This window comes from Monodon monoceros, unplaced genomic scaffold (genome assembly GCF_005190385.1).
Source record: "Monodon monoceros isolate NGI ecotype Baffin Bay Population unplaced genomic scaffold, NGI_Narwhal_1 Super_Scaffold_14, whole genome shotgun sequence".
NCBI classification, from domain to species: domain Eukaryota; kingdom Metazoa; phylum Chordata; class Mammalia; order Artiodactyla; family Monodontidae; genus Monodon; species Monodon monoceros.
Window position 1 is genome coordinate 7724264 of NW_021703770.1, and position 24362 is coordinate 7748625.

The 24362-nt window shown below is 40.0% G+C and overlaps 1 protein-coding gene across 10 annotated transcripts in view; it reads right to left on the minus strand.

Annotated features, from left to right (window-relative positions):
• Positions 1–21807, minus strand: part of EFR3A (EFR3 homolog A) — a 200544-nt gene extending 178737 nt beyond the window's left edge. For all 10 annotated transcript variants that reach the window (XR_003793450.1, XR_003793454.1, XR_003793453.1 and 7 more), the window contains exon 1: positions 21586–21807. Coding sequence is in view for 3 of the 10 variants with exons in the window: in XM_029222422.1 (XP_029078255.1) it covers positions 21586–21595 (10 nt within the window). In the remaining 7 variants the exon portion in view is untranslated. The remainder of the gene's footprint in view (positions 1–21585) is intronic.
• Positions 21808–24362: the final 2555 nt, after the last annotated feature.

The following is a 24362-nucleotide window of genomic DNA, read 5'->3' on the forward strand; positions in this document are numbered from 1 at the left end:
TAAGAAAGACTCCAAGAATGAGGAAACAGCAGAAAAAGAAATTAAGAGCATTTTTAAAAACAAGTAAACTGAAAATCTCAGACTTTACAGTAATATAAATTAAAATTTCAAGATATGTTAAATATTTTAACCCAAACTAAATCAAAGCAGTAGCAGTTTCAAAATATCCAGAATGAAAATCACTGTTTTACAGACTCTACACTTGATGTGGGAAAAAATAAAGAGACTAATCACATAATTTACAATGATTATAGGTTCTTATTAAAAATAAAATGATGGATAATATGAAATATCCCTTAAAAGGATCTAGTAATGTATTTCATTACTATTTTAATCAGTTTTTAGTAAGATACAAGGCTCCTATCTGAAATACAGAACTAGATGATATTCTATAATTTTTAGTAAATGATGAAGGATAAAATAATTGATTAGAATGAGATAATCGCAAAATAAAAGTTCTACTAAAATAAAGATTGGGGCTTCCCTGGTGGCACAAAGGTTGAGAGTCCGCCTGCCGATGCAGGGGATGCGGGTTCATGCCCTGGTCCTCCAGGAGGGTCCCACGTGCCGCGGAGCGGCTAGGCCCATGAGCCATGGCCGCTGAGCCTGTGCATCCGGAGCCTGTGCTCCGCAACAGGAGAGGCCACAACAGTGAGAGGCCCACGTATCACAAAAAAAAAAAAATGAATTGCTGTTGGATTTGACTAACTGTAGATAGACTGTGGTGTCGTAGATTTGAAGGCTACCAAATGCAATTCATAATGCTTAACAAAAATTTTCATTCTTTTAGTTTGAAGAAATGTTTAGCACAGAATGTATCATGTAGTAAATGTCAAAATATCAGGTACTACCCAAATACTTAAAACACATCATGTAAAAAAAGGACTAGTCTGTAATGCCCTCAAAGAATAGAACTTCGATAAAAGGAGTCAAAATAACTGAGAACTCTCTGAGAGCTTCCAAACAGGATCATCTGTCAGTTGCTGTCCAGATTCAAACTAGAAGTTAGATTAAGTAATCTAAGATTCCTTCTAACTCTAAATGCACATGACATGCCAACTCAGCTGCAAAACAAATATTAATGAATACCAATTATGTGGAAAGTACTATACAAGGTATTGTGGAAGGTACAGAGAAGACCAGCAATGGAAACTATTATTTAACAAGGACTCATATGCTTTGATACTTCCCGCCTAAATTAACTTGCTTTGCAGGTAATAAGGAAGTCTACTTAACTTCTTGGTAAACAAAACACTTTACACTAAAACGAGATGAATGTTTAAAGTTCAAACCTTGACACCTTCACAGAAAGATAGACAAGATGAAAAGGCAGAGGGCTATGTACCAGATGAAGGAAGAAGATAAAACCCCAGAAAAACAACTAAATGAAGCAGAGATAGGCAAGCTTCCAGAAAAAGAATTCAGAATAATGATAGTGAAGATGATCCAGGACCTCGGAAAAAGAATGGAGGCAAAGGTCGAAAAGATGCAAGAAATGTTTAACAAAGATCTAGAAGAATTAAAGAACAAACAAACACAGATGAACAATACAATACTGAAATGAAAAATACACTAGAAGGAATCATAGCAGAATAACTGAGGCAGAAGAACGGATAAGTGACCTGGAAGACAGAATGGCGGAATTCACTGCTGTGGAACAGAATAAAGAAAACAGAATGAAAAGAAATGAAGACATCCTAAGAGACCTCTGGGACAACATTAAATGCAACAACATTCGCATTATAGGGGTCCCAAAAGGAGAAGAGAGAGAGAAAGGACCCAAGAAAATATCTGAAGAGATTATAGTCGAAAACTTCCCTAACATGGGAAAGGAAATAGCCACCCAGGTCCAGGAAGCGCAGCAAGTCCCATACAGGATAAACCCAAGGAGAAACACGCCGAGACACATAGTAATCAAATTGGCAAAAATGAAAGACAAAGAAAAATTATTAAAAGCAGCAAGGGAAAAATGACAAATGACATACAAGGGAACTCCCATAAGGTTAACAGCTAATTTCTCCTCAGCAGAAACTCTACAAGCCAGAGGGAGTGGCATGATATACTTAAAGTGATGAAAGGGAAGAACCTACAACCAAGATTACTCCACCCAGCAAGGATCTCACTCTGATTCAATGGAGAAATGAAAGCTGCAGTAGCAATACTCATATCAGATAAAATAGACTTTAAAATAAAGAATGTTGGGGGCTTCCGTGGTGGCGCAGTGGTTGAGAGTCCGCCTGCCAATGCAGGAGACACGGGTTCGTGCTCCGGTCTGGGAAGATCCCACATGCCGCGGAGCAGCTGGGCCCGTGAGCCATGGCCGCTGAGCCTGCGCGTCCGGAGCCTGTGCTCCACAACAGTGAGAGGCCCGCATACCACACACACAAAAAAAAGAATGTTACAAGAGACAAGGAAGGACACTACGTAATGACCAAGGGATCAATCCAAGAAGATATAACAATTATAAATATATATGCACCCAGCATAGGAGCACCTCAATACATAAGGCAACTGCTAACAGCTCTAAAAGAGGAAACCGACAGTAACACAATAATAGTGGGGGACTTTAACACCTCACTTACACCAATGGACAGATCATCCAAACAGAAAATTAACAGGGAAACACAAGCTTTAAATGACACAACAGACCAGATAGATTTAAGTGATATTCATAAGACACTCCATCCAAAAACAGCAGATTACACTTTCTTCCCAAGTGCACATGGAACATTCTCCAGGGTAGATCACATCTTGGGTCACAAATCAAGCCACAGTAGATTTAAGGAAACTGAAATCATATCAAGCATCTTTTCTGACCACAACGCTATGAGATCAGAAATTACAAGGAAAAAAACGTAAAAAACACAAACACATGGAGGCTAAACAATACGTTACTAAAGAACCAAGAGATCACTGAAGAAATCAAAGAGAAAATCAAAAAATACCTAGAGACAAATGACAATGAAAACACAACAATCCAAAACCTATGGGATGCATAAAAAGCAGTTCTAAGAGGGAAGTTTATAGCAATACAAGCCTTCCTCAAGAAACAAGAAAAATCTCAAATAAACAATCTAACGTTCCACCTAGAGGAACGAGAGAAAGAACAAACAGAACCCAAACTTATCAGAAGGAAAGAAATCATAAAGATCAGAGCAGAAGTAAATGACATAAAAACAAAGAAAACAATAGCAAAGATCAATAAAACTAAAAGCTGGTCCTTTCAGAAGATAAACAAAATTGATAAACCATTAGCCAGACTCATCAAGAAAAAGAGGGAGAGGGCTCAAGTCAATAAAATTAGAAATGAAAAAGGAGAAGTTACAACAGAGATGGCAGAAATACAAAGCATCCTAAGAGACTACTACAAGCAGCTCTATGCCAATAAAATGGACAACCTGGAAGAAATGGACAAATTCTTAGAAAGGTATAACCTTCCAAGACTGAACCAGGAAGAAACAGAAGATATGAACAGACCAATCACCAAGTAATGAAATTGAAACTGTTTCATTAAACTGATTAAAAATCTTCCAACAAACAAAAGTCCAGGACCAGATGGCCTCACAGGTGAATTCTATCAAACATTTAGAGAAGAGCTAACACCCATCCTTCTCAAACTCTTCCAAAAAATCACAGAGGAAGGAAAACTCCCAAACTCATTCTATGAGGCCACCATCACCCTGATACCAAAACCACACAAAGATACTACAAAAAAAGAAAATTACAGACCAATATCACTGGTGAATATAGATGCAAAAATCCTCAACAAAATACTAGCAAACACAATCCAACAACACATTAAAAGGATCATACACCATGATCAAGTGGGATTTATCCCAGAGATGCAAGGATTCTTCAATATACGCAAATCAATCAATGTGATACACCATACTAACAAATTGAAGAATAAAAACCATATGATCATCTCAATAGATGCAGAAAAATCTTTTGACAAAATTCAACACCCATTTATGATAAAAACTCTCCCAAAAGTGGGCATAGAGGGAACCTACTTCAACATAATACAGGCCATATATGACAAACCCACAGCAAACATCATTCTCAATGGTGAAAAACTGAAACCATTTCCTCTAAGATCAGGAACAAGGCAAGGTTGCCCAGTCTCGCCACTATTATTCAACATAGTTTTGGAAGTTTTAGCCACAGCAGTCAGAGAAGAAAAAGAAATACAAATTGGAAAAGAAGAAGTAAAACTGTCACTGTTTGCAGATGACATGATACTATACATAGAGAATCCTAAAGATGCTACCAGAAAACTACTAGAGCTAATCAACAAATTTGGAAAAGCTGCAGGCTACAAAATTAATGCACAGAAATCTCTTGCATTCCTATACACTAATGATGAAAAATCTGAAAGAGAAATTAAGGAAACACTCCCATTTACCATTGCAGCAAAAAGAATAAAACACCTAGGAATAAACCTACCTAGGGAGACAAAAGACCTGTATTCAGAAAACTATAAGACGCTGATTAAAGAAATTAAAGATGATACCAACAGTTGGAGAGATATACCATGTTCTTGGATTAGAAGAATCAATATTGTGAAAATGACTCTACTACCCAAAGCAATCTACAGATTCAGTGCAATCCCTATCAAATTACCAGTGGCATTTTTTACAGAACTAAAACAAAAAAATCTTAAAATTTGTATGGAGACACAAAAGACCCTGAATAGCCAAAGCAGTCTTAAGAGAAAAAACGGAGCTGGAGGAATCAGACTCCCTGACTTCAGACTATATTACAAAGCCACAGTAATCAAGACAATATGGCACTGGCACAAAAACAGAAATATAGATCAATGGAACAGGATAGAAAGCCCAGAGTTAAACCCATGCACATATGGTCACCTTATCTTTGACAAAGGAGGCAAGAGTTTACAAAGGAGAAAAGACAGCCTCTTCAATAAGTGGTGCTGGGAAAACTGGACAGCTACATGTAAAAGAATGAAGTTGGAACACTCCCTAACACCATACACAAAAATAAACTCAAAATGAATCAAAGACCTAAATGTAACACCGGACACTATAAAACTCTTAGAGGAAAACATAAGAACACTCTTCGACATAAATCACAGCAATATCTTTTTTGACCCACTTCCTAGAGTAATGGAAATAAAAACAAAAATAAACAAATGGAACCTAATGAAACTTAAAAGCTTTTGCAAAGCCAAGGAAACTATAAAGAAGACGAAAAGACAACAGTCAGAATGGGAGAAAATATTTGCAAACGAATCAACGGACAAAGGATTAATCTTCAAAATATATAAACAGCTCATGCAGCTCAATATCAAACAAACAAACAACCCAATCCAAAAATGGGCAGAAGACCAAAACAGACATTTCTCCAAAGAAGACATACAGATGGCCAAGAGACACATGAAAAGATGCTCAACATCACTAATTATCAGAGAAAAGAAAATCAAAACTACAACGAGGTATCACTTCACACTGGTTAGAATGGGCATCGCCAGAAAATCTACAAACAACAAATTCTGGAGAGGGTGTGGAGAAAAGGGAACCCTCTTGCAGTGTTGGTGGGAATGTAAATTGATACAGCCACTATGGAGAACAGTACAGAGGTTCTTTAAAAACCAAAAATAGAATTACCATATGACCCAGCAATCCCACTATTGGGCATATACCCAGAGAAAAGCATAATTCAAAAAGACACATGCACCCCAATGTTCACTGCAGCACTATTTACAATAGCCAGGTCATGGAAGTAATCTAAATGCCCATCGACAGACGAACGGATAAAGAAGACGTAGTACGTATACAGAATGGAATATTACTCAGCCATAAAAAGGAACGAAATTGGGTCATTTGTAGAGACTTGGATGCATCTAGAGACTGTCATACAGAGTGAAGTAAGTCAGAAAGAGAAAAACAAATATTGTATATTAACGCATATATATGGAACCTAGACAAATGGTACAGATGAACTGGTTTGCAGGGCAGAAATTGAGACACAGAAGTAAAGAAAGAAACGTATGGACACCAAGGGGGGAAAGCGGCGGGGTGGTTGGGGGTGGTGGTGTGATGAATTGGGCGATTGGGATTGACATGTATACAATGATGTGTATAAAATGGATGACTAATAAGAAGAAAATAATAATAAATAAATAAAGTTCAAACCTTGACTCACAATAAAAGCTTTCTATTTCTCCTCAGAAGCTGTCTGACTATGACATTTCCAATTTGTGAAAGTTAAAAAAAAAAAAAAGAAAACAAAACTGACATTTTCCAAATGCCTCTGAAAAGGCTGTGAGGTTTTTTTAAGGCAAAGTTAACACAGAAAGAATATGACTACAAGATATTTTATTGTATGTCAGAAATATATTGAGAATATAATGGAATATAATGGAAAAGGTTATTAAAATAGTATCCACGATTAGACAAATTATAAGATAGTTCATTCGGAGCATACCTACAAAAACCCAAATCACTTATTTTACAAAATATATATGATAAATTTAATAGTTCATTTTAGCTACACACACACACATTTATTTAAAGATTTAAAAAGTGAAGTCAGTTACACTTTACCAAAATAAAGATCTCCCCAATTTATTTACACTTCATTGTTAGGCTGGTTTTGGAGATGAACCTGGGCACAGTCTCTACCTTTTCAGTCTTACTTCCCAGATAAAAACTGTGAATATTCACAGCTCTTAAATCAAGCTCCAAACCTATTCATCCCCATGCACCTGCTCACACCATTCTATCTGTATAGAATACCTTGTCTTCATAAAAAGTACTAGAGATAAGATGCATTCAGCAGTAAGATAACACACATTCCAGTTACAAAAGGCTCCTGGAATTGCAATCTATTGTAAATTATAAAATAGTAGGTTCAACAATTTCAAACATAACTCATAACACTGAGTTGGTAAAGAAGTATGAGACAAAAGGTACTTTAAAAAGAATTTGCAGCAAACTACTGAAACAGGACAAAGAGCTGAAAGTGAAGCATAATTCTTTACCTGGAAAACCAAGGTAATAGGTTAACCATCAAGGCAGTGGGAGGGTTCTGAATTGTGAGGCTCAAGAACATTAATCTGTGGTAACAAAGTTGTCCATTTACTAGTCAAGAATACTTGGAAGATTAGAGAAGTTAAAAGAAGCTAACTTTTTAAAGCAATGGACAAACGTTGCAGGTTGAACTGTGTTCCCACAAAAAAGATATGTTGAAGTCCTAACCCCAGTACCTGTGAATGTGACCTTATTTGGAAACAGAGTTTTTGCACATGGAATCAAATTAAAAGGAGGTCATCCTGGATTAGGGTGGGCCCTTAATCCAAAGACTGGTACCCTCATAAAGAGAAAGATAAGACAAGTGGATAAGAGAAAGAGGAGACACACAGGGAAGAAGGCCACATTGAAGACAGGAAGAGATTAGATTCATGCTGCCACAAACCAAGGAACTCTAAGGCTTGCCAGCAGCCACCAGAGCTAGAAGAGGCAAGGAAGGATCCTTCCCTAGAAACTTATGGGGGAGCATGGCCCTGCCCACACCTTATTTCAGACTTCTAGGTTCCGGAACTGCGAGAATATTCTGTTGTCTTAAGCCACTTGGCTTATGGTACCTTGTATATGGCAGCTTTGAAAAACTAACACAAGTAAGATTTCATATAACATGTAGACCAGTAAATTCTGTATTTGCTAGATATTAAGATATGTACCATTCCTGAAATCAACTCAAATGCCAAAATGACTTTAAGTCAGCCTTCAGAGAATTTAGTGGCATACCAAATAACTGAGCCATGAAAAGAAAGAACTTTTGTTCAACTCTACTAATTTTCTTCTAGCGCTAGATATACTTCACCCTAAGTTTAAATAAATGAATATTTGGTTTTAGCAAAATAAAAAGTTACTATGCCATCAGCTTATATCAAAGTTTAATAAATAAGCATGGTTTAGAAAATGGAAATATTGTAAGTAAAAAAATCTGTTTCACTTTCATGTCTCACATAGCTATTACGGGTTGAACTGTATCCCCCTCCAAATTCATATGCCTAAGTCCTAACTCCCAGGGCGTCAGAATGTGACCTTATTTAGAGATGAGGTTTTGCAGAGGCAATTAAGTGAGGATGAAGTCATTAGAGTGGGCCCTAATCCAATATATCTGGTATCCTTATAAAAGGGGAAAATTAAGAGACAGACATGCATACAGGGAGAACTCCAGGTGAACATGAAATTGGCCATCTACAAGCCAGAGCAAAAGGCCTGGAACACACCCTTCCCTCACGGCCCTCAGAAGGAACCAACTCTGCCAACACCTTGATTTCAGACTTCTGACCTCCAAAACTGTGAGCCAATAAATTCGTTGCTCAAGTCACTCAGTTTGCAGTATTATATTACAGCAGCCCTAGTAAACTAATACAACAGCAAATACTAAATGCAAGTTCCCCGCGGCACAAATTCTGGTTTCATGGATATAATGCAAAATATAGTAGAAAACCAGAAGACCTACCCCAGGAATACCCTGTGCTTATCTATTCCTTATCTGCCAGTATGATTCTTTCAGAATGCATTCAACCAATATTTGAACATCTACTATATTCCAGATTTTATCTTCCTTAATGCTCATAACTGTATGAGGTAGGTATCAACATCTATAGGTTACAAATAGGAAATCAGAAAGATAAAAGTAATCTGTCCAAGGTCACACAACTAGAAGTGGTGGATCCACTTAAGAGCCTGTGCTCTTAACAGTTTCTATACTGTACTGCCTTCCTGAGATGGCTTTTTTTTTTTTGAATAAGCTGAACTGTTTAATATGGAGAGTAGAGCAACACAGTCAAAATATTTCACAGCTGCCCAAAGATTATACTCTTGTTACCAAGCTCTCCAACAAGTCAGATGGTAGAGAATGGAGAAGTGACACCCTGCCTGAGAACCTGTCATATTACAGAAGTTCCCACTTCTAGAAAGTGTCTTCTTTTCCTATTGTAGGTTACTCTGAGCTCTAAAATATCCCTAAGAATACAAGAACATCATGAAAGGAAAAATGAGAAGCTTTTGTTAGGCTATTAGACTGCCCCCACAAAAAGTTACTGGTGAATTCCCAGCACACCTGACAACAAACAAGAGCTGTATGGAGCTCAGCCACTGAAAAAAGGGGGAGAGAACCTCATTACTTTACAAAATCACAGCCAAATGACAACCGCTGTTTAGGATGTCTTAAAGTTTCCCTATCCACTGTGCACTGTGAGTTTCAGTTTGTAACAACGAAATACTCCCAAAACTAACAAGGAAAATAATAGAAGCATTTATATGTAAACTTTCACAAAACTCTAGCAGCAAATCCATACTTAAAGCAAGTTTCAGTTTTGAAGCTACAAGCCATTTTTACTTTGTAGAAATAAGGTGGGAATCCTTTGCTTTATTATAATCTGGGCATACAGAGGAAAAAGTCCAGTTAATTCTCCCCTCTACAAATTAAAACACTCGTTTTGGGATTATGGTAATCTGGTACTGGATGATTTCAGATTTTTAAATTTAAAAATATACTGTGTAAGTTTTAAAATCCAGAGGAAAAAATATCTGATTTATAATAAAGAGGTTAAAAAGAACTAGAATTTCAGAATCTTGCCACTCAGTATCTTTAATTTTAGCACGTCTCCTAACACCGTGCAATTTATCGAATTGTGAGTCCTACTGAATCAAAATCTGGGGGCAAGGAAAAGTTGGGCATCTAGGATTTCACATTTATAATCACTGCTCAGGTAATTTGTACAGTTTTTATTTTACATAAAAATCACATCTTTCCATATACTTAAGACAGGTATGCAGATTATATATCTCAATACAGCTCTTTTTAAAAATCAATTATTTCCATCAGTATACTTACTGTGACCTTAGTAAGTATTTGTACTACTAAGGTCACAGTTTAAAACCCTACTGCTACCCTACTGTCCACAATGAAAACCTGGATATTGAAAAAAGATAAAGGTGGGGTTTTCTGCAGAGTTCTAGCTAAGTTCTTTAAAAAAAAAACAGAAACAAAAAAACATCAACACATCCAAATCCAATTTCTGCTTAAACGAGCTAAGGCACTGTAGTGAGGAAAATAAACCCTTAAATCAAAAGATACTAATTTGTCACCATTACAAACATAAAGAATCCACCATAGACAATGACTAGGATTTTTCTCAGTGAACCAGATGTTTGAGTTATTTTTAATTAAAAATTCTCTGAATATTTCAAAAGTAGGATATGAGTTATTTCAGGCAAAATTCAAAACAGCATTAAAATTCCCCGACTTAAATTTTAACAAATTCTTATTTCCTTATTAGTCACAGAATAACAAAAGGGTTAAATCTGGGGTGTTTGTAACTTCCGAAATTACTTTCAGAACAAATACATTCAATATACCAATGGCATTGATTCTTCTTACAGATTTCACAACACCCACGTCTATGCCATATGTTGAAGATTTTCATTTGAATTGAGATGATTAAATTTCCCGATTAAACAGTAAAGGGAAAGATAGGGAACACTCTCATTATGTATCTAAACAGAATATATATTTAATTTCTCTATCCAAAGTTTGAAGACAGGAAAATATAACACAGGACTTTCTGAGTGGGTCTAGCTAAGTACAAAGTTTAATTTAAAAAACATTAAGCTACTAATTTAAACCTTCGAGGTTCAGTGCTTGACATAGTCTCCCCAACACTTCCAGCTAAAGCATAAAGACTCTAAACATTTTGTATTCACTTGGGTAACACAATGTTAAAAGCCTAAGACTTCTTTAAATTAGGTATTCTTTTAATTTATTATACACATTATGGTCACAGCACGCACAACTGACTTTTATGTTAATCAAAACTCTTAAGAAGGCAATCTAATTTTCTCTAATATCTTTTTTAATGAATCATAAACCAAAATCTGATGCTGAAGATTTTGAAATCTGAAGATTTCAATGTATTATTATATCTTCCTCAAGTTCAAAGGTTAAGACTTATAACAACGAATGCATGGAAGAAATAAAGAACAGGGCAACTTTCTGTGGCATTTATACACAAAGGGAGAACCCGGAAATCTATACACACTTGTAGTATTCATGTTATTACTACAACTACAAAAAGAAACTATTCACTCTTGAAAATTAAAACGGAACAAGAGAAAATCATCTCACTTTTGTGTAAATACTCAGATTCTTTAGAAAGGTTGAACACAGTGAAATTTTAGATTTAAAAAATTAAGAATGGTGGAATCAATGACCATTCCAGCAAAAGCTCTGCAGCCAAACGACACTTAATTGTTACTCACCCCTCCCTACTGTTCTTGAAACCACTGGATAGAAAGCTTTTAAAATTTTTCAGCCCTTAACCAGCATGTTGTTGTACCCTATCAGGGCAGGCAGCAAAAAGAGCAGCAATATTTCTTTGCTGCTTTAAAGAGAATAGAGGCTGTCTACTCCATGTCACTGAGTAAATACGCAGAAAGCAATGGATAGGGAAGGGAAAAAAGAGGAGTATCAGCTGTGTGGGGGGAGAATGTGGTGCTCAACACTCAGAGGGCTAACTGATGCTCTCAGGTGACAGCTCCAGTCTCTAAATGCCCCCTCAGTTCTTTGTTTGAAGTAAAGCAGTTCCTCAGCAAGTTTACATAAGCACTGTATCTGCCACGAGCATTCAGTTCTTCCACAAATACACGTAACAGTGAGACTCAAAGAAGACAGCACGGGATGATAAGTTACTAGTAGTTTAGTTCTATATGAAAGTTGTAGATTACATATGTGGAGCTTCCCTAATTTCTACCCGCACATTGCACAATTTAGCTTGTCTACCCAGGAATTATAGAAGAGTTTATATCCTCTCAACCAAGTATAATTTGACAATCTCTCCCCTCAGCTAGGAAGCTGTGACAAGTTAATGACATAAGTACAGGACAGTACATACCAGAATTAAGACATACAATCATCTTTAAGGTTTTAAAGTAAGACTTTTTTTCTAACACTTCATAAACTATCATTGTCAAAAGCCTCACATCAAACAGTAAGAGACTGTCCAGCTTCTTTTCCTTGCTACATTGAAATGTTTCCAGCGCTTCTATAAATAAATGGACTGTCGTGAGTCTTACCTAGTTCTTGTCGTGCAAGCATTTGTTTTAACAATGTTCCACCTGCTCCCTCTGCCGATTCCATCCTTAAATGAACACGTTCCTCGAGGATCTGCCTCAGCATCTTTCCTCTCTTTACAACCTATCCTTTAGTAATTTCATCCACTGTTATTCCTACAAATGTACCCTGAAAGTCCTGTAAGGCACCACACACTTAACATACCCTACGACGGACGCACCTGCCATCTCAAGTCTCCCAAACAGCTCATTCTCCAGAAAGTGCCTGTATCATACCAGAGCAGTTCACCCAAATGATCAAGCCTGAAAACTGGGAGTGAATCCTGACTCCTTCTCCCTCAACGCCTCGTCCAATTAATCCTATGAATTGTACTTTCTCAACAATATTCAGATTTGTACACTGCAATCCATCCCACTACTATCATCCAAGTCCCAAAGCCCACCACTCAGACTACTGTATTCTAATAACCTCTAACTGCTCTCCCTCCAACCTCTCTCATGTGTTTCCACAGCAACCTGTGTTTCTCCTTTAGTAATCTGAGTCAGTCTACAAATATACACCGAATGTGTACCATGAGCCACCTACTGTATCAAAAACTATATATACGTTGGCAAACAAAACAGGCATTAGGTGCTTGTAATTAGTCTGGTAAGGAAGATAAGTGTCTGGTCAGCACTTGTCTTCCTCCCCAGATTAAGCTTTATGAGAGCAGAGAAGATGGCCGGGGTGATGCCCACGTGTCTAGTATGAGGTACTGCTGTGGCCTCAGTGCCTGTAATAGCTGGCACATACTAGGCGTTGATAAGTATGTGTTGCTTAAAAGACAGAATTACCAAATATATATATGGCCTTAAAGTCGTCACGCTCTCCAGCACCAATGACTTACTCCCGCCAGCTGTTGGTTACTTCCACCTGCGTGACTCAACTTAACTTCCCCAAACACGCACTCTCACCTCTGGTAACTACTCAGGTTGAGGACGCCATCTTCCACTCGCCTTTTCCTTGCAGTCTCTCTGTGAACCCCACAGCACTGTCTCAGGGGGCCTGCATTTCCTTCTTTGTGTGATAGCCATCTACACAAGGTTCTATAGACTGGATAAACTTTTTAAAGCTAGGCACTGCTTTATTCATCTCCGTATTCCCCACCTATCACTGCCTTGCACATGTAGGCACTAAAATAATCTGCTGAGTGAATCAATCCCTAAGAGAAATCCAACAGGAAGATAAGAAAGACTGAAAGAGAATGCTTGTGACTCCAAGAGTATACAGACGGCGCCTATGACCGGAACGACTCCAAGGAGAGACGAGACAGCTCCATTCCTAGAGGTCATTAGAGCAAAAGCGGGTGAGCCACCATCAGCTAAATGGCTTTGGTTTTGCCTCTAGGTTCCTAAGCTTTTGATTCTAAAATATCTTACGTTCTTGTCAGAAGGCACATTCTAATGTCTAAGACCATAAATTTCAAACTTTTTAAAAAGGAGCCAATGTTATTTACCTCCTGAAATTGGATGCAGAATCTTACCGTAAGACAGATTAAAAACAGAGCTGGCCCGGCTGAAGCTGGGTCAGGTCGAGAGGCCTACCTGCTCAGTCTCTTCAGCACCCTCTCCACACAGCAGTCCCTATTATATTTCCATGGAAGACATCCTGAAAACTTAGGTCTAGCAGTAGCTCAAACTTCCCTTGTGCCACCCTCCAATACGGATCAAGAACAACACGTAATGCTCAGGAACTCCCAATGAGAATCCCGTGTCAGGGGGTGGAGCTTTAGTAAAGGTCATACAAATAGAACTGACCTGGGGCAGTTTCTTTCCTCAATCTCCTGGACCTGAGCTGTTCCATTTCGTAAAGATGGCACAGTAAGACAAACCTGGGGCAGCTTCCCAAAGGTGCTCCCATCCTTGGAAGACCAAGTGATGAAGCAGGATGGAACCAAGGGAAAAGGTAGCATGGAGTAGACAAATTATTTAAGTCTGTTTCTGATCTGGGCTGTGAACTGAAAAAGAAACTGGACCCCTTAAGTTCACATCGTCCAGCCAGCTAAGAGAATGGGAAAACCCCATAGGAACTTAGACCCAAAATTCTAGCTATTACACATCTGCCTAGACTACCCTCCTCTGTAGATGCCCTTCTGGAACCAGCTGCAGCAAAGGGTAACAATCCAAGAAGCAATTCTAATTCTGATTCTGATTCTAATCACATGCTCATAAAGCATTTCTACCTCTAAAGCACAATTACATAAATTCTACTGTATCTAAATTTCCCTGAGAAGTATTATCATTTTCCATTTAATGGATCAAATAGTTAATAAAAATACTTATAACTAAGTTCAAAAAACAATTTATGTCAGATATCATAAACGGACCACTCCTTTCAACTTCCACGCCAGTCCTTTAGCCTGGCCAGTACCTTTTGCCATTTACGAGGCCCCAGGAATTGACCACAGCAAAATTGAACATCTTATATTTCATTTTCCCTGCCCAGTGGGAGTGAGATCCATTTAAAGTTAAGTGCAACCACAGCCCACAGAACTTTGTAGCAATTTGCCAAGACAGCTGTTCAAAAAGCCGATTAAATAGCAGGGGTGTGAAGAACACTTAGAATTATCCAGAAACGTACTGGATACAGTACAGCAGAAATACCCTGGAGGTCTGGTAATGAACTCACCAACTAAGAATAAAACCAAACATAATGGCATTGAGGGGAATGAAAGTCCTCTTCAAGACTGCAGAGCAAAAGGTTTAATGCCCATTTTTTTAGAATATGGCAAACTTGATGCAGAGGTACAATGACAAAAACCTGAGTAGTGATTGCTTCTTTAATGAAAATTAGAATCATGCTATCTAATAATACCTAAAGTTAGCAAGTTATCTAATAATACCTAAAGTTAGCAAGCAGTAAATAAATATGCAGAAGGGAGGATATGACAGCCTATACAGAAAGAGGAAAATGAATAGTAGCTCCTGCTTGACTTCAAGCATATGCGAAAGCAGGCTCATTTCAAGAGTGGAATAAACCTGGCAAATACAAATGATGAAAGAATTTTGACAGGGTTGACATACTAATCATAGGAGGAATTGCCAACATTCACTTTGTGATCATACTTCCCTAGAATTGTGTTCATTCTACAATACACAATCATTCAGGGAAAAAGAACAAAACAAAGCCTACAAACTCCCAATAAACCAAACCCAAAGTGCTTCATCTCAACCTTTCAGGTTTTCACAACTGAAACCACCACTTAATCAATCAGAAATCACTTCTTCCTCCTTTCAGAATAAAACACCAATGATAAGCATCTGCTATCACCTGACAGCAATAGCGATCAGACAGTAAACGCGCTGTGCTCCTCAGCCACATACACACACACGATCAACACCGTCTGATCAGTTACCCAAAATTCTTTCCTACGGGCGAAAGGAAGAACCAGTTCAGGGCAATATTTTGTTTCATTTAGGTTTTGGAAAGAATTATGAAAATGTTGAAAAAATTATGGTAAAGTTGTAAAAAAAAAAAAATTTAAGCAACTCTTTCTGATTGTGGATTATACGCTAACTGTAGAAACTCTGGAAGACACAAATTACAGAAAAGAAAAGAAAAACAGTTCATAATCCCAGTGCTTTCATAAGTATTTTAAATGGCTGCATGATATTTTGTTGCAAGGATGTTCTATATTCAAATATTCAATGTTTGCACCACTTGCCCATTATTGAATATTAAAGTTTCTGCGTTTTTACTATTTTATAAATATTATGGTGACAGACACCTCAGGGCAGACATCCTAGTGCAGTTTATGTTTTTAATCATTTCTTAAGAATTCCCCAAAGTGAAATTACTGGGTCAATGAGTAAAAGCATTATCAGAGCACTTGATAAAATATTGCCAAATTACTTCCCAAGAATTGTACCAATTTAAACTTCTGCCTTTTCTACTGCACCTCACCACCACCTTTGCCTATTACTGTTAAAAAGTCTTCGGTAATGCGGTAAACCAAAAATGATTTCAGCTTTTAATTAGCATTTCTTTATTAGTAAAATTGAACCATCTCCCCCCAAATCTTTATCAACCATTTGCACTTAGACTTTGACAAGCACAGGTGTGTGCTTTAACCACAGAGGGTTGGTGGTATTTTGCTTTCCGATTTGTATAAATACTGCAAATACTGATCTTTTATTTGATGTTAACTTTGCATCCTTCTTCAAATCTTTAGCCACAGATTTTTATAATACTTCTATACCATACCTTTCCATCCCCCATAAAGGTAGTATGAAGTATGTAGTTGTGAATACCCACCCAGTATTCAGATGACCTGGGGTCATTCCATACCTAAGTTGAACTATATAATAGGTAAGATGTGGCTTTCTCCTAAGAACTAGTGCTTTCACTCGACTCGGGGGTGGAGGTGGGGGGGAAAGGGCCTCTGCTTCCCAAAACACAGAGTTTTCTTTCCTTTTAGAGAGGTACGTGTGGGTGGGGGAGGGGACAATACTGAAAATCGCATCCTAGGAAACCAGAGAAAGATGGTGGCAGCTGTTTTTCTTTGAAGTTGCCCACCCCAAATTACCCGAAGTGGGAGTCCAGGCAGATGCAGTTTCCCGAGAAAGCGGGGCTTCCTCCACCCACCTGCCCCTCTACTCAGGTGGTAATAGCTTTGGGAGGTGCTTAGAACTGTACCAAACTCCCGAGATGGAAGTGAGGTAATGGGGGGCGGGGGGGACCTTCTCACTCTGGCTCCCCAAAGAAGCTGGACAGGGTCAGGCAAGACCCCACCCTGACCCAACAGATCACTGCTGACGAGGTCAGGCCTGTAGTCTGCTTGGACCTCCAGGTTGAGAAAGTAATCTCTGGGGAGCAGATTGTAGGGACCCTGGATGGGAAAGCAGGCCAGGCTGTGGCCACAGCTTGGTCTATAACATTTAATATTTAGACCAGTGGTTCTCAACCCAGGGACAATCCCCCCCACCATTTTTGGTTGTCACAGCTTTAGGGGACAGGGAGGATTACTACTAGCTTCTAGTGGGTAGAGGCCAGAGAAGCTGCTAAATATCCTACAACGCACAGGAAAGCCCTAGACCTCCCAAACGAAAAATGATCCAGTCCAAGTCATCGAGAGCAAAAACTGAGAAACCCGCATTTAGACTATGATTTGCGGGCCTCCATTTGTATTCTTGTATCAGGTCTTGCAAATATTTCAGGCAGGTCTGCTAAGAATCTAATCATAAACTATAAAACTTTTTATAACACTGTTTTTATGGGGGAAAAAAGTTATTTCAGGTTATAGTATCCAAAGAATAACTTCTCTGACTCCAGTTAGAATTTGTTCTTTTATTCAACATTTACCAAGTACCTATTATGTGATCAGGCATAGCGCTAAGCAAAAGTGACAGTGTTAAAGGAAACTGATAGGATCTGAGGACTGCAGATTCCATTCCTGCCTGGCTCAGACCAGTACAGTGTGAAAAAAGAACTGGGACTGTGAAGTCACACCTATCCACTTCCAATCCCAGCTCCACCACTTACTGTCATTAGGCATGCTACTTTACTTCCCTGAACCAATCTCTTCATTTCTATAATTGGTCAAATAGGACCTTCCTCAATGTCGGAGACAACTAAGTAAGATCATTCCTGTAAAACACAAAGTATATTGCCTCACACACAATCAATATCCAATAATCAATTTCTATTATTAAGAGCAAATTTTAAGTTTTTAAGTAACCACTAAGTTGGAAACTGCTAATATGCCTACAAAATAGCCACTAGCTGTGGCTGTGACAGCTGGAACACAATTTTAGTCACGTTAATTGCACAGCATCTTACATCCTTCAAATTCTGGCTCCTTTCTCCTTCTCCAGCCTCATCTCCCATGACCTACATCGTCTTTAATGCAGCCCCGTGTCCTCATGAGTGGGGACAGATTGAAAGATGAGATCGGGTAGTAACCAAAACATGTCAGGCCAAAGGTCGCTGTGAGAAAGAAAACTCTTCAGCTATAATTCTGGCAGTGTACATAGGTGCTGGGTGGGAGAGGGAGAAAAGGGGGTGAGGGGCAGGGAGGGAGAGAGAATGAACAAACACAAAAGGTTCACAAGCCAGTAACAGGTCAAGTTTACTTGTCATGTGTTTCTAAATGAAAACACTTGCACCAGCATTCATCCCTCACTTCACAATTCACCTATATTCTGCACTTACTTCATAAGAATGGATTGAAAAATAAGTCAAATATAATCAACCTCATCAACGGAAAAAATCCACACACAGATGGACCACATTACCACAGCCTAACAAATGCGGCCAGATATCAATGCCAACATCTAAATGAGAAAAGAAAGCATTACCCACAAATAATTACTGAAAGTATAGTTTAACAGCAAAGAATGGTTAATAGTTGCAGTTTCCCTTAGCCAATATACAATGTTTTCATATATAATAAAAGGGCATATTTTATTGGACCTGCTTTGAGACAAGTTATCTGTCAGCTAACGAGTCCCTTTCATAGAAGTAGTTTACTAAAAAGTTTACATCTGTACCTATATAACCAAGCATCTACCTAGCATACCACTGGAATCCCCGGCAATCTTTGCTCAGATTCCTGTGACAAGACAGAAGCAAAGGCAAAAATGTTAAATATTCTTTTAAGTTCACATGTCTGATGTAAGTTTTGGCCACGCTCACTTTTGCCTTAGTGTAACTCCAGGGAAAATTTTTAAAAAAGATAAACTATTATCAACTTTGCTATGGAAAAATAAACAGGATCTATGCTCAGTGTGATTATGGATAGGAACCCTAACCCAAACCCTAATCCCAGGTCTGTGTTCAAGTCCTGCTTCTACTCCACCTGTGACCTTAGCCGAGTTACTGAAACTCACCGAGTCTCAGTCTCCTGATATGCAAAATAAAATAAAACGACTGGATTGAGAAGCTTTAACGTTTCTTCCACTCAAATTCTGATACAGAGTTTGGAAAATCTTCACAATCAAAATGTTTCTTAATGATCCTTTGGGTGTAGGAGGATGAAATGAAGGCCTTTAGAGAAATGATGTGACAAATTACAGGTTTGTAGATTTGAAAAGATCGTTTAGTGAAACAGTCTTGAAATCTGTGCTTAGTGATTATTGCAAACTACTGCCTGAAAATATACAGTGACATGACCACAGAACTGTTCCTGTGTCGCAGCAACTTCCTGTCACACATCCTTCCAGGTAGCTGTTTTCTGAAAAAGAGTCTATGGATCTCCTAAATAAGTCCAATGAAGTGACTATTAACATTCATGAGATATGCCATCGTTCAGCCTTCAGGGGTGTGCTATGCCCCACTGGATTCTACTTACCAATTCCAGTTTCAATGACTGAGGGTATCAATATTCCAAAGAAGCAACAAAATAGCAAGAGTAGAATAATTCTATGGCTTGGAATAAGGGTCACTCTCAGAAGTATAGAGTCTGAAAAGACCCTAGTGATCATCTCCAACACTTTCATTTTACAGAAAAGCATTACATTTATTTCACTAAATGCTTAAGGATTAACTGGCTGAGCATGTACATGAGCCTCCTAACTCATCTGACATTAGAAAGAAAAAAAGCTTCGCTTACTGGCAGGGCACGAGGGGTGTTCCTTCCTTAAAAATCCCTAAAGAAAATAATAATGTTCCTGGAAATTACTTATTCTACATGCAGAATTTCTGGGAAGTACTAATATCCATACACTATCACAGCTATTTTGGTGGTTCTGGTCACAAAAGAAGAGAAAAAGGCAATTATGAACACAACTGACTTCACACGTGTACCACCAATCGGTACCACACTTTTAAGCAATCACAGAAACTGTACCATAATAAATATTAACAGCAATGATAGATAACTCAAATATTTCACTTGCCCTCCAGTCAGGTCACGGATACTAACTATGCAAAGTACACCATGGCTCATCCTTGTGTCGTTCTGCATTGTAAATCACACAATTAAGGGGGAAAAAAAGTCCTCTATCCACTCTATTGGCCTATATAACCTTAGAACATAACTAAAAAACTGTTTAATTGCCATTTTACCAATAAAGTCCACTTGAAGCCTTAACTTTCAAGAAAGGTGTTCCTCCCCCACACCCTTTGCTTTCTAAGAAAGTAAAAGATTAGCACAGTGCTAATTCACTTGTTAACATAAATATAAATTTAGGAACAATAAATTGACAATGAATACTGATGATGATATTCCTCCAGTCTAGAAGAATAAAATTAAACTGCTGACATACATATGGGATACAAAAATCCAAGAACATCAAGTTTAGGACACACAGGACTGGGTTCAGAGAACAAAATCCACCTTACCCATACATGTATGAGGAGTTATTAGTAATCTTTACATCAAGATTGTTTAAAAATTTGTAACAGCGTTACATAAACCTTTCTGGTATCAGGAAATAATTCCTCTTTATCCACCACTGGACAAAAAAATGCATTTGAGGCTGACCTGGAAATCCAATGTCCCATGTGTCTACAAAAATAAGGACAATCAGGAAAAGTTATGAATTCTAAGAAATATGAATTGGAAACATACAGACAAGTATTTCAAGATTCTACAACATGAAACGCTTGCATGAGCCCTACTTGAAAAGAATCTCAAATCAATCATCATCATGCTCGCTCTACGTCCAAAATCAGGAGCTTCCCTAGTCTGCACATATCCAGATAGGTCACCGGGTTTAAAGTCACATGGTGATTCTCTGGGTCGTTTTAAAATTTGTCGTTGGTAGTGTTATAGTACCCTGTTTGTCCAAAACGCCTCCACTATCCAGCGATTTTCAAACTTCAGGGTCCCTCAGTAACAGGCAGGACACGCAGATTCCAGGGCCCAAGCTCCAGAATCTTATTCAACGCGTCTTATTCAAATTGCCTACACCTGCAATTTCACTCAGCTGCCACTGGAATCAGCTGTCAGATCCAGTTGGTTCTGAAGCCGGTGGGTCCAACAAGTTCCCCAAAGAGCACCTGCTTCAACCCCCGGGACGTGTCACAGAGAAAAATCAGGGCAGCTGGGACTTCGGGCGCCGCGGGGAAGGGCTCTGGGCCAGGACGGAGCGTCCCACCAGGAGATGCCTGGTCCTCGAGCAAGTGAGGAGGCAATGGCGATGGGACGGAGCTATTTTCAGCATTTCCATACAGTGCCATTTAGCTCTGCTGGAGAAAGAGCTGGACTTCCAAGTCCCACAGGTCAAGCTTACTAGCAGCTCTGCCACTTACTAGCCGTGCGCCCTTAGCGCTCGGACCTCGGTTTCCCCGTTTCTACAACGGGCTCCCACGCCACCCCACCGTGAAAGCCTAAGACCAAACGAAACTAACTCGGCCGGTCGCCGGCACTTCCTGGCTCTCCCCGGCCAGGCCCGCCTGCCCCACCGCCCCGCCGGACGGCGACACCTGAGTGCGCGCCCAGCGGGCCGCCGCCTCCCAACGCTCCCCGCCCGATCCGACCCTCGGCCGGCCACTCACGGGTAGGCATGGTGACCCCGAGCCGCGCTAGCCGCCGGGCCGAGGCTCAGCGGGGCCTCGCCAGGCGCGCCGACGGCACCATGACGGACGGGCCGGGGAGACCGGGACGAGGCGAAGGGCGAAGGCCGAAGGGCGAAGGGCGAAAGGCGGAGAGCGCCGACACGAACCCCGCGGCTCACGCAAAGAAAGCTGGCGACAGGAGCTGCAGCCGGCCCAGCTCCGCGCCGGACGACACTTGGGCGTCCGCACGCCCTGACGTCAGCACGTCACCGACGTCTCGGCCCCGCCTCCACAGGAAGCCGCGCTCCGGGCAGGGAGGGGCTGCTTGCTGGGGCTTGGGGAAGATGGAGAGGACAGGGACGCGCATAAGGGCGACTTCGGGCTTCGTTTTATTGTCACACCCTCCTGATTTGAGTCATATTCATTTTCAGGAACCCTTATGCGAGGTGCATTAGCAATATTTGTTTCTTGCAACTGCACCCGTTTATGAGGTTGTGAGGCTACGCGTGACGGCCTTGACTGCATCGTGTACCTGTAGGCTTTTTCTTTTATAAGCTCTTGAACTTGGAGTGTGGTCTGTATTCTCTGAAAGCGTGATTTATTTGAGACACACGGAGGTCATCAGGGGCGACGGCTGCGCTTGTTCTGAGAGGACAGCAAATGTAATTTCCTCTTGCTCTGCTGGTGACTCAGAGAGATTTCACGCCTCAGGAGTCAGTTTCCTCCAGAGAGGGCGGTTCTATCCACTTGACTGAGTCACTTTTCTTGACTCTCTGAATGTGAGAGTCTAATGGTCACCTAAGCGAATGTGTGAGTATCTAATGGTCACGTAAGCGAATACTTGGAGCCCAGAGCCTTCAGCAACCCACATATGCTTAGCTAGTCCCTGTGGGCTGTGGACAGCCAGTATGGAGAAATCGAAGGAAGCCACAGAGGTCTCAACCGGTGTTTCTCAAAGTGGCTTAAGATCCTCTTGTGCCTGAATCACCTGGGAACCTGTTAATCAGATTCCTGCCTTCCTAGCTAAACCCCGATGGATCACACTTGAGGGTGATTCAAATACCTATTTAAGTTTGAGATCCTTTGTCCTAGTGCCAACATTCTGGTTAAGAAATGATATTGTGCAGTACTGAAAGGAGAAGAAAAAGAAGGTGAAGATAAGAGGGGGGAGGGCTTGAGGGAAACTATCTTGAGATGGACTTGTAAGAAAGCAGAATTTGAATTAGCAAAGACCTGGAGAGCTCTTAAAGAGGCTGTGGGAGGGTGGAGGGCAATTTAGGGTGAGTCAGCGAAGTGTGTACAAATAGTATGTTGGAGGCTGTCTCTTGCTTAAGGGTATAAGGGGCAGATTACCAAATACTTGGTTTTCTTTCAATGCATTGTTGCATATTTTTATCATCTATAACATCTTTCCTGCTCCCAGTTTTCTTCCCCAGACTTTCACAACATCTTGATTTGCCTCTACTGTAGCACTTTTCCCACTGAATCCTAAGTAAACTGTCATACGTGCTTGTATTCTACCACTGGGCTGTACACATTTCAGAAAATGACAAAAACCATATTCTGTCATATTTCTGTATTCCTGCCTGGCACACAGTAGGGGGACTAGAGCATGTTAATTTAATAACTATGTAAATAAAGTACATATTTATTGACTGGATGTAAAAACAAAACAAAACAGGTACAATGGAACTAGTTAATGAACAACTTTACGTGCAAGCTTGGAACATGTCCTTTAAGAAACCACTCTAGGGTCTTTATAAGGACAGTAGCGTTGAATTATCAGCAACAGGGTTCTATGGAGCCGACAGCATGACAGACAATCCATGGAGGGAAGACCTCGATTTTGATACAGAAGGGAGTGTTAGGTGCATAGTATTGGTGGCTGTGGAAAAGAAAAGGGCTGAGTCTTACTGCAGAAGAAGACTCCCTGGGATTTGCTGGCTGTTGACTTGGGAGCAAAAGCGAGGCATCTGTTAGTTACGTAACACCAAGTTTACGGAATAAGGAAACGGATGCGCTGGAAGAGCAGTAGGCAACTTGGGAAGGAAAGCTTCTTTAGGGAGGAGATGTGAAGAGAGGGTGTGAGTTTCTCTTTTACGTATTAGGCTTGAGATGACGTCCAAGAGAAACATCCGAGAGAATAGATCTGAAGGCAGCTGGGCATACCAGGCTGAAGGCAGGTAGAGGGATCTCAAGAAGAGATTTGGGAGTCTTCGGCCCTGGGACAAAAGCTGAAGGCAAGAGTCAGAGAAAGCCTGCTGAGGGAGGGTGTGGGGCCAAAATGACAGAGATAGAGGAGATCCAGAGGGCATAGTGCCCAGGAAGGCAAAGGAGGATACGGATGCCGAATGACAGACATCTCTGCTTACATTTTTCAAAAAAGATGCAAATCCCAGAGGCCCTGAGGTAGTTTGGCCCATAATGGGTTTGGTTTTTTCATTGTTTTTTGTTTTTTTTAATCCCCTTGGCCTTTTGGTTTTGTACAGTTGCCAGAAATAAAATCAGCATCCAAAGATCCTGAGGAAGGAAGGAAGGACAAGGTCAGGAATAATAATATCCTGATGATTGGATCACATGTACCACACCTAAGTGTTTTCCTAATTAGTACACGTAGGCTTCTGGTAACACAGTTACCGTACAGACCCCCTTCCCCTGTCAAATCCTCTGGATCAAGTTCTGCCTCTGTATCACCCCTCCCCTCACCCCCGATTTCTAGAGGACTGATTCCGCCACCACCTTCTTAGTACTTAGGTTAAGAGTGTTTGCTTCTCCTG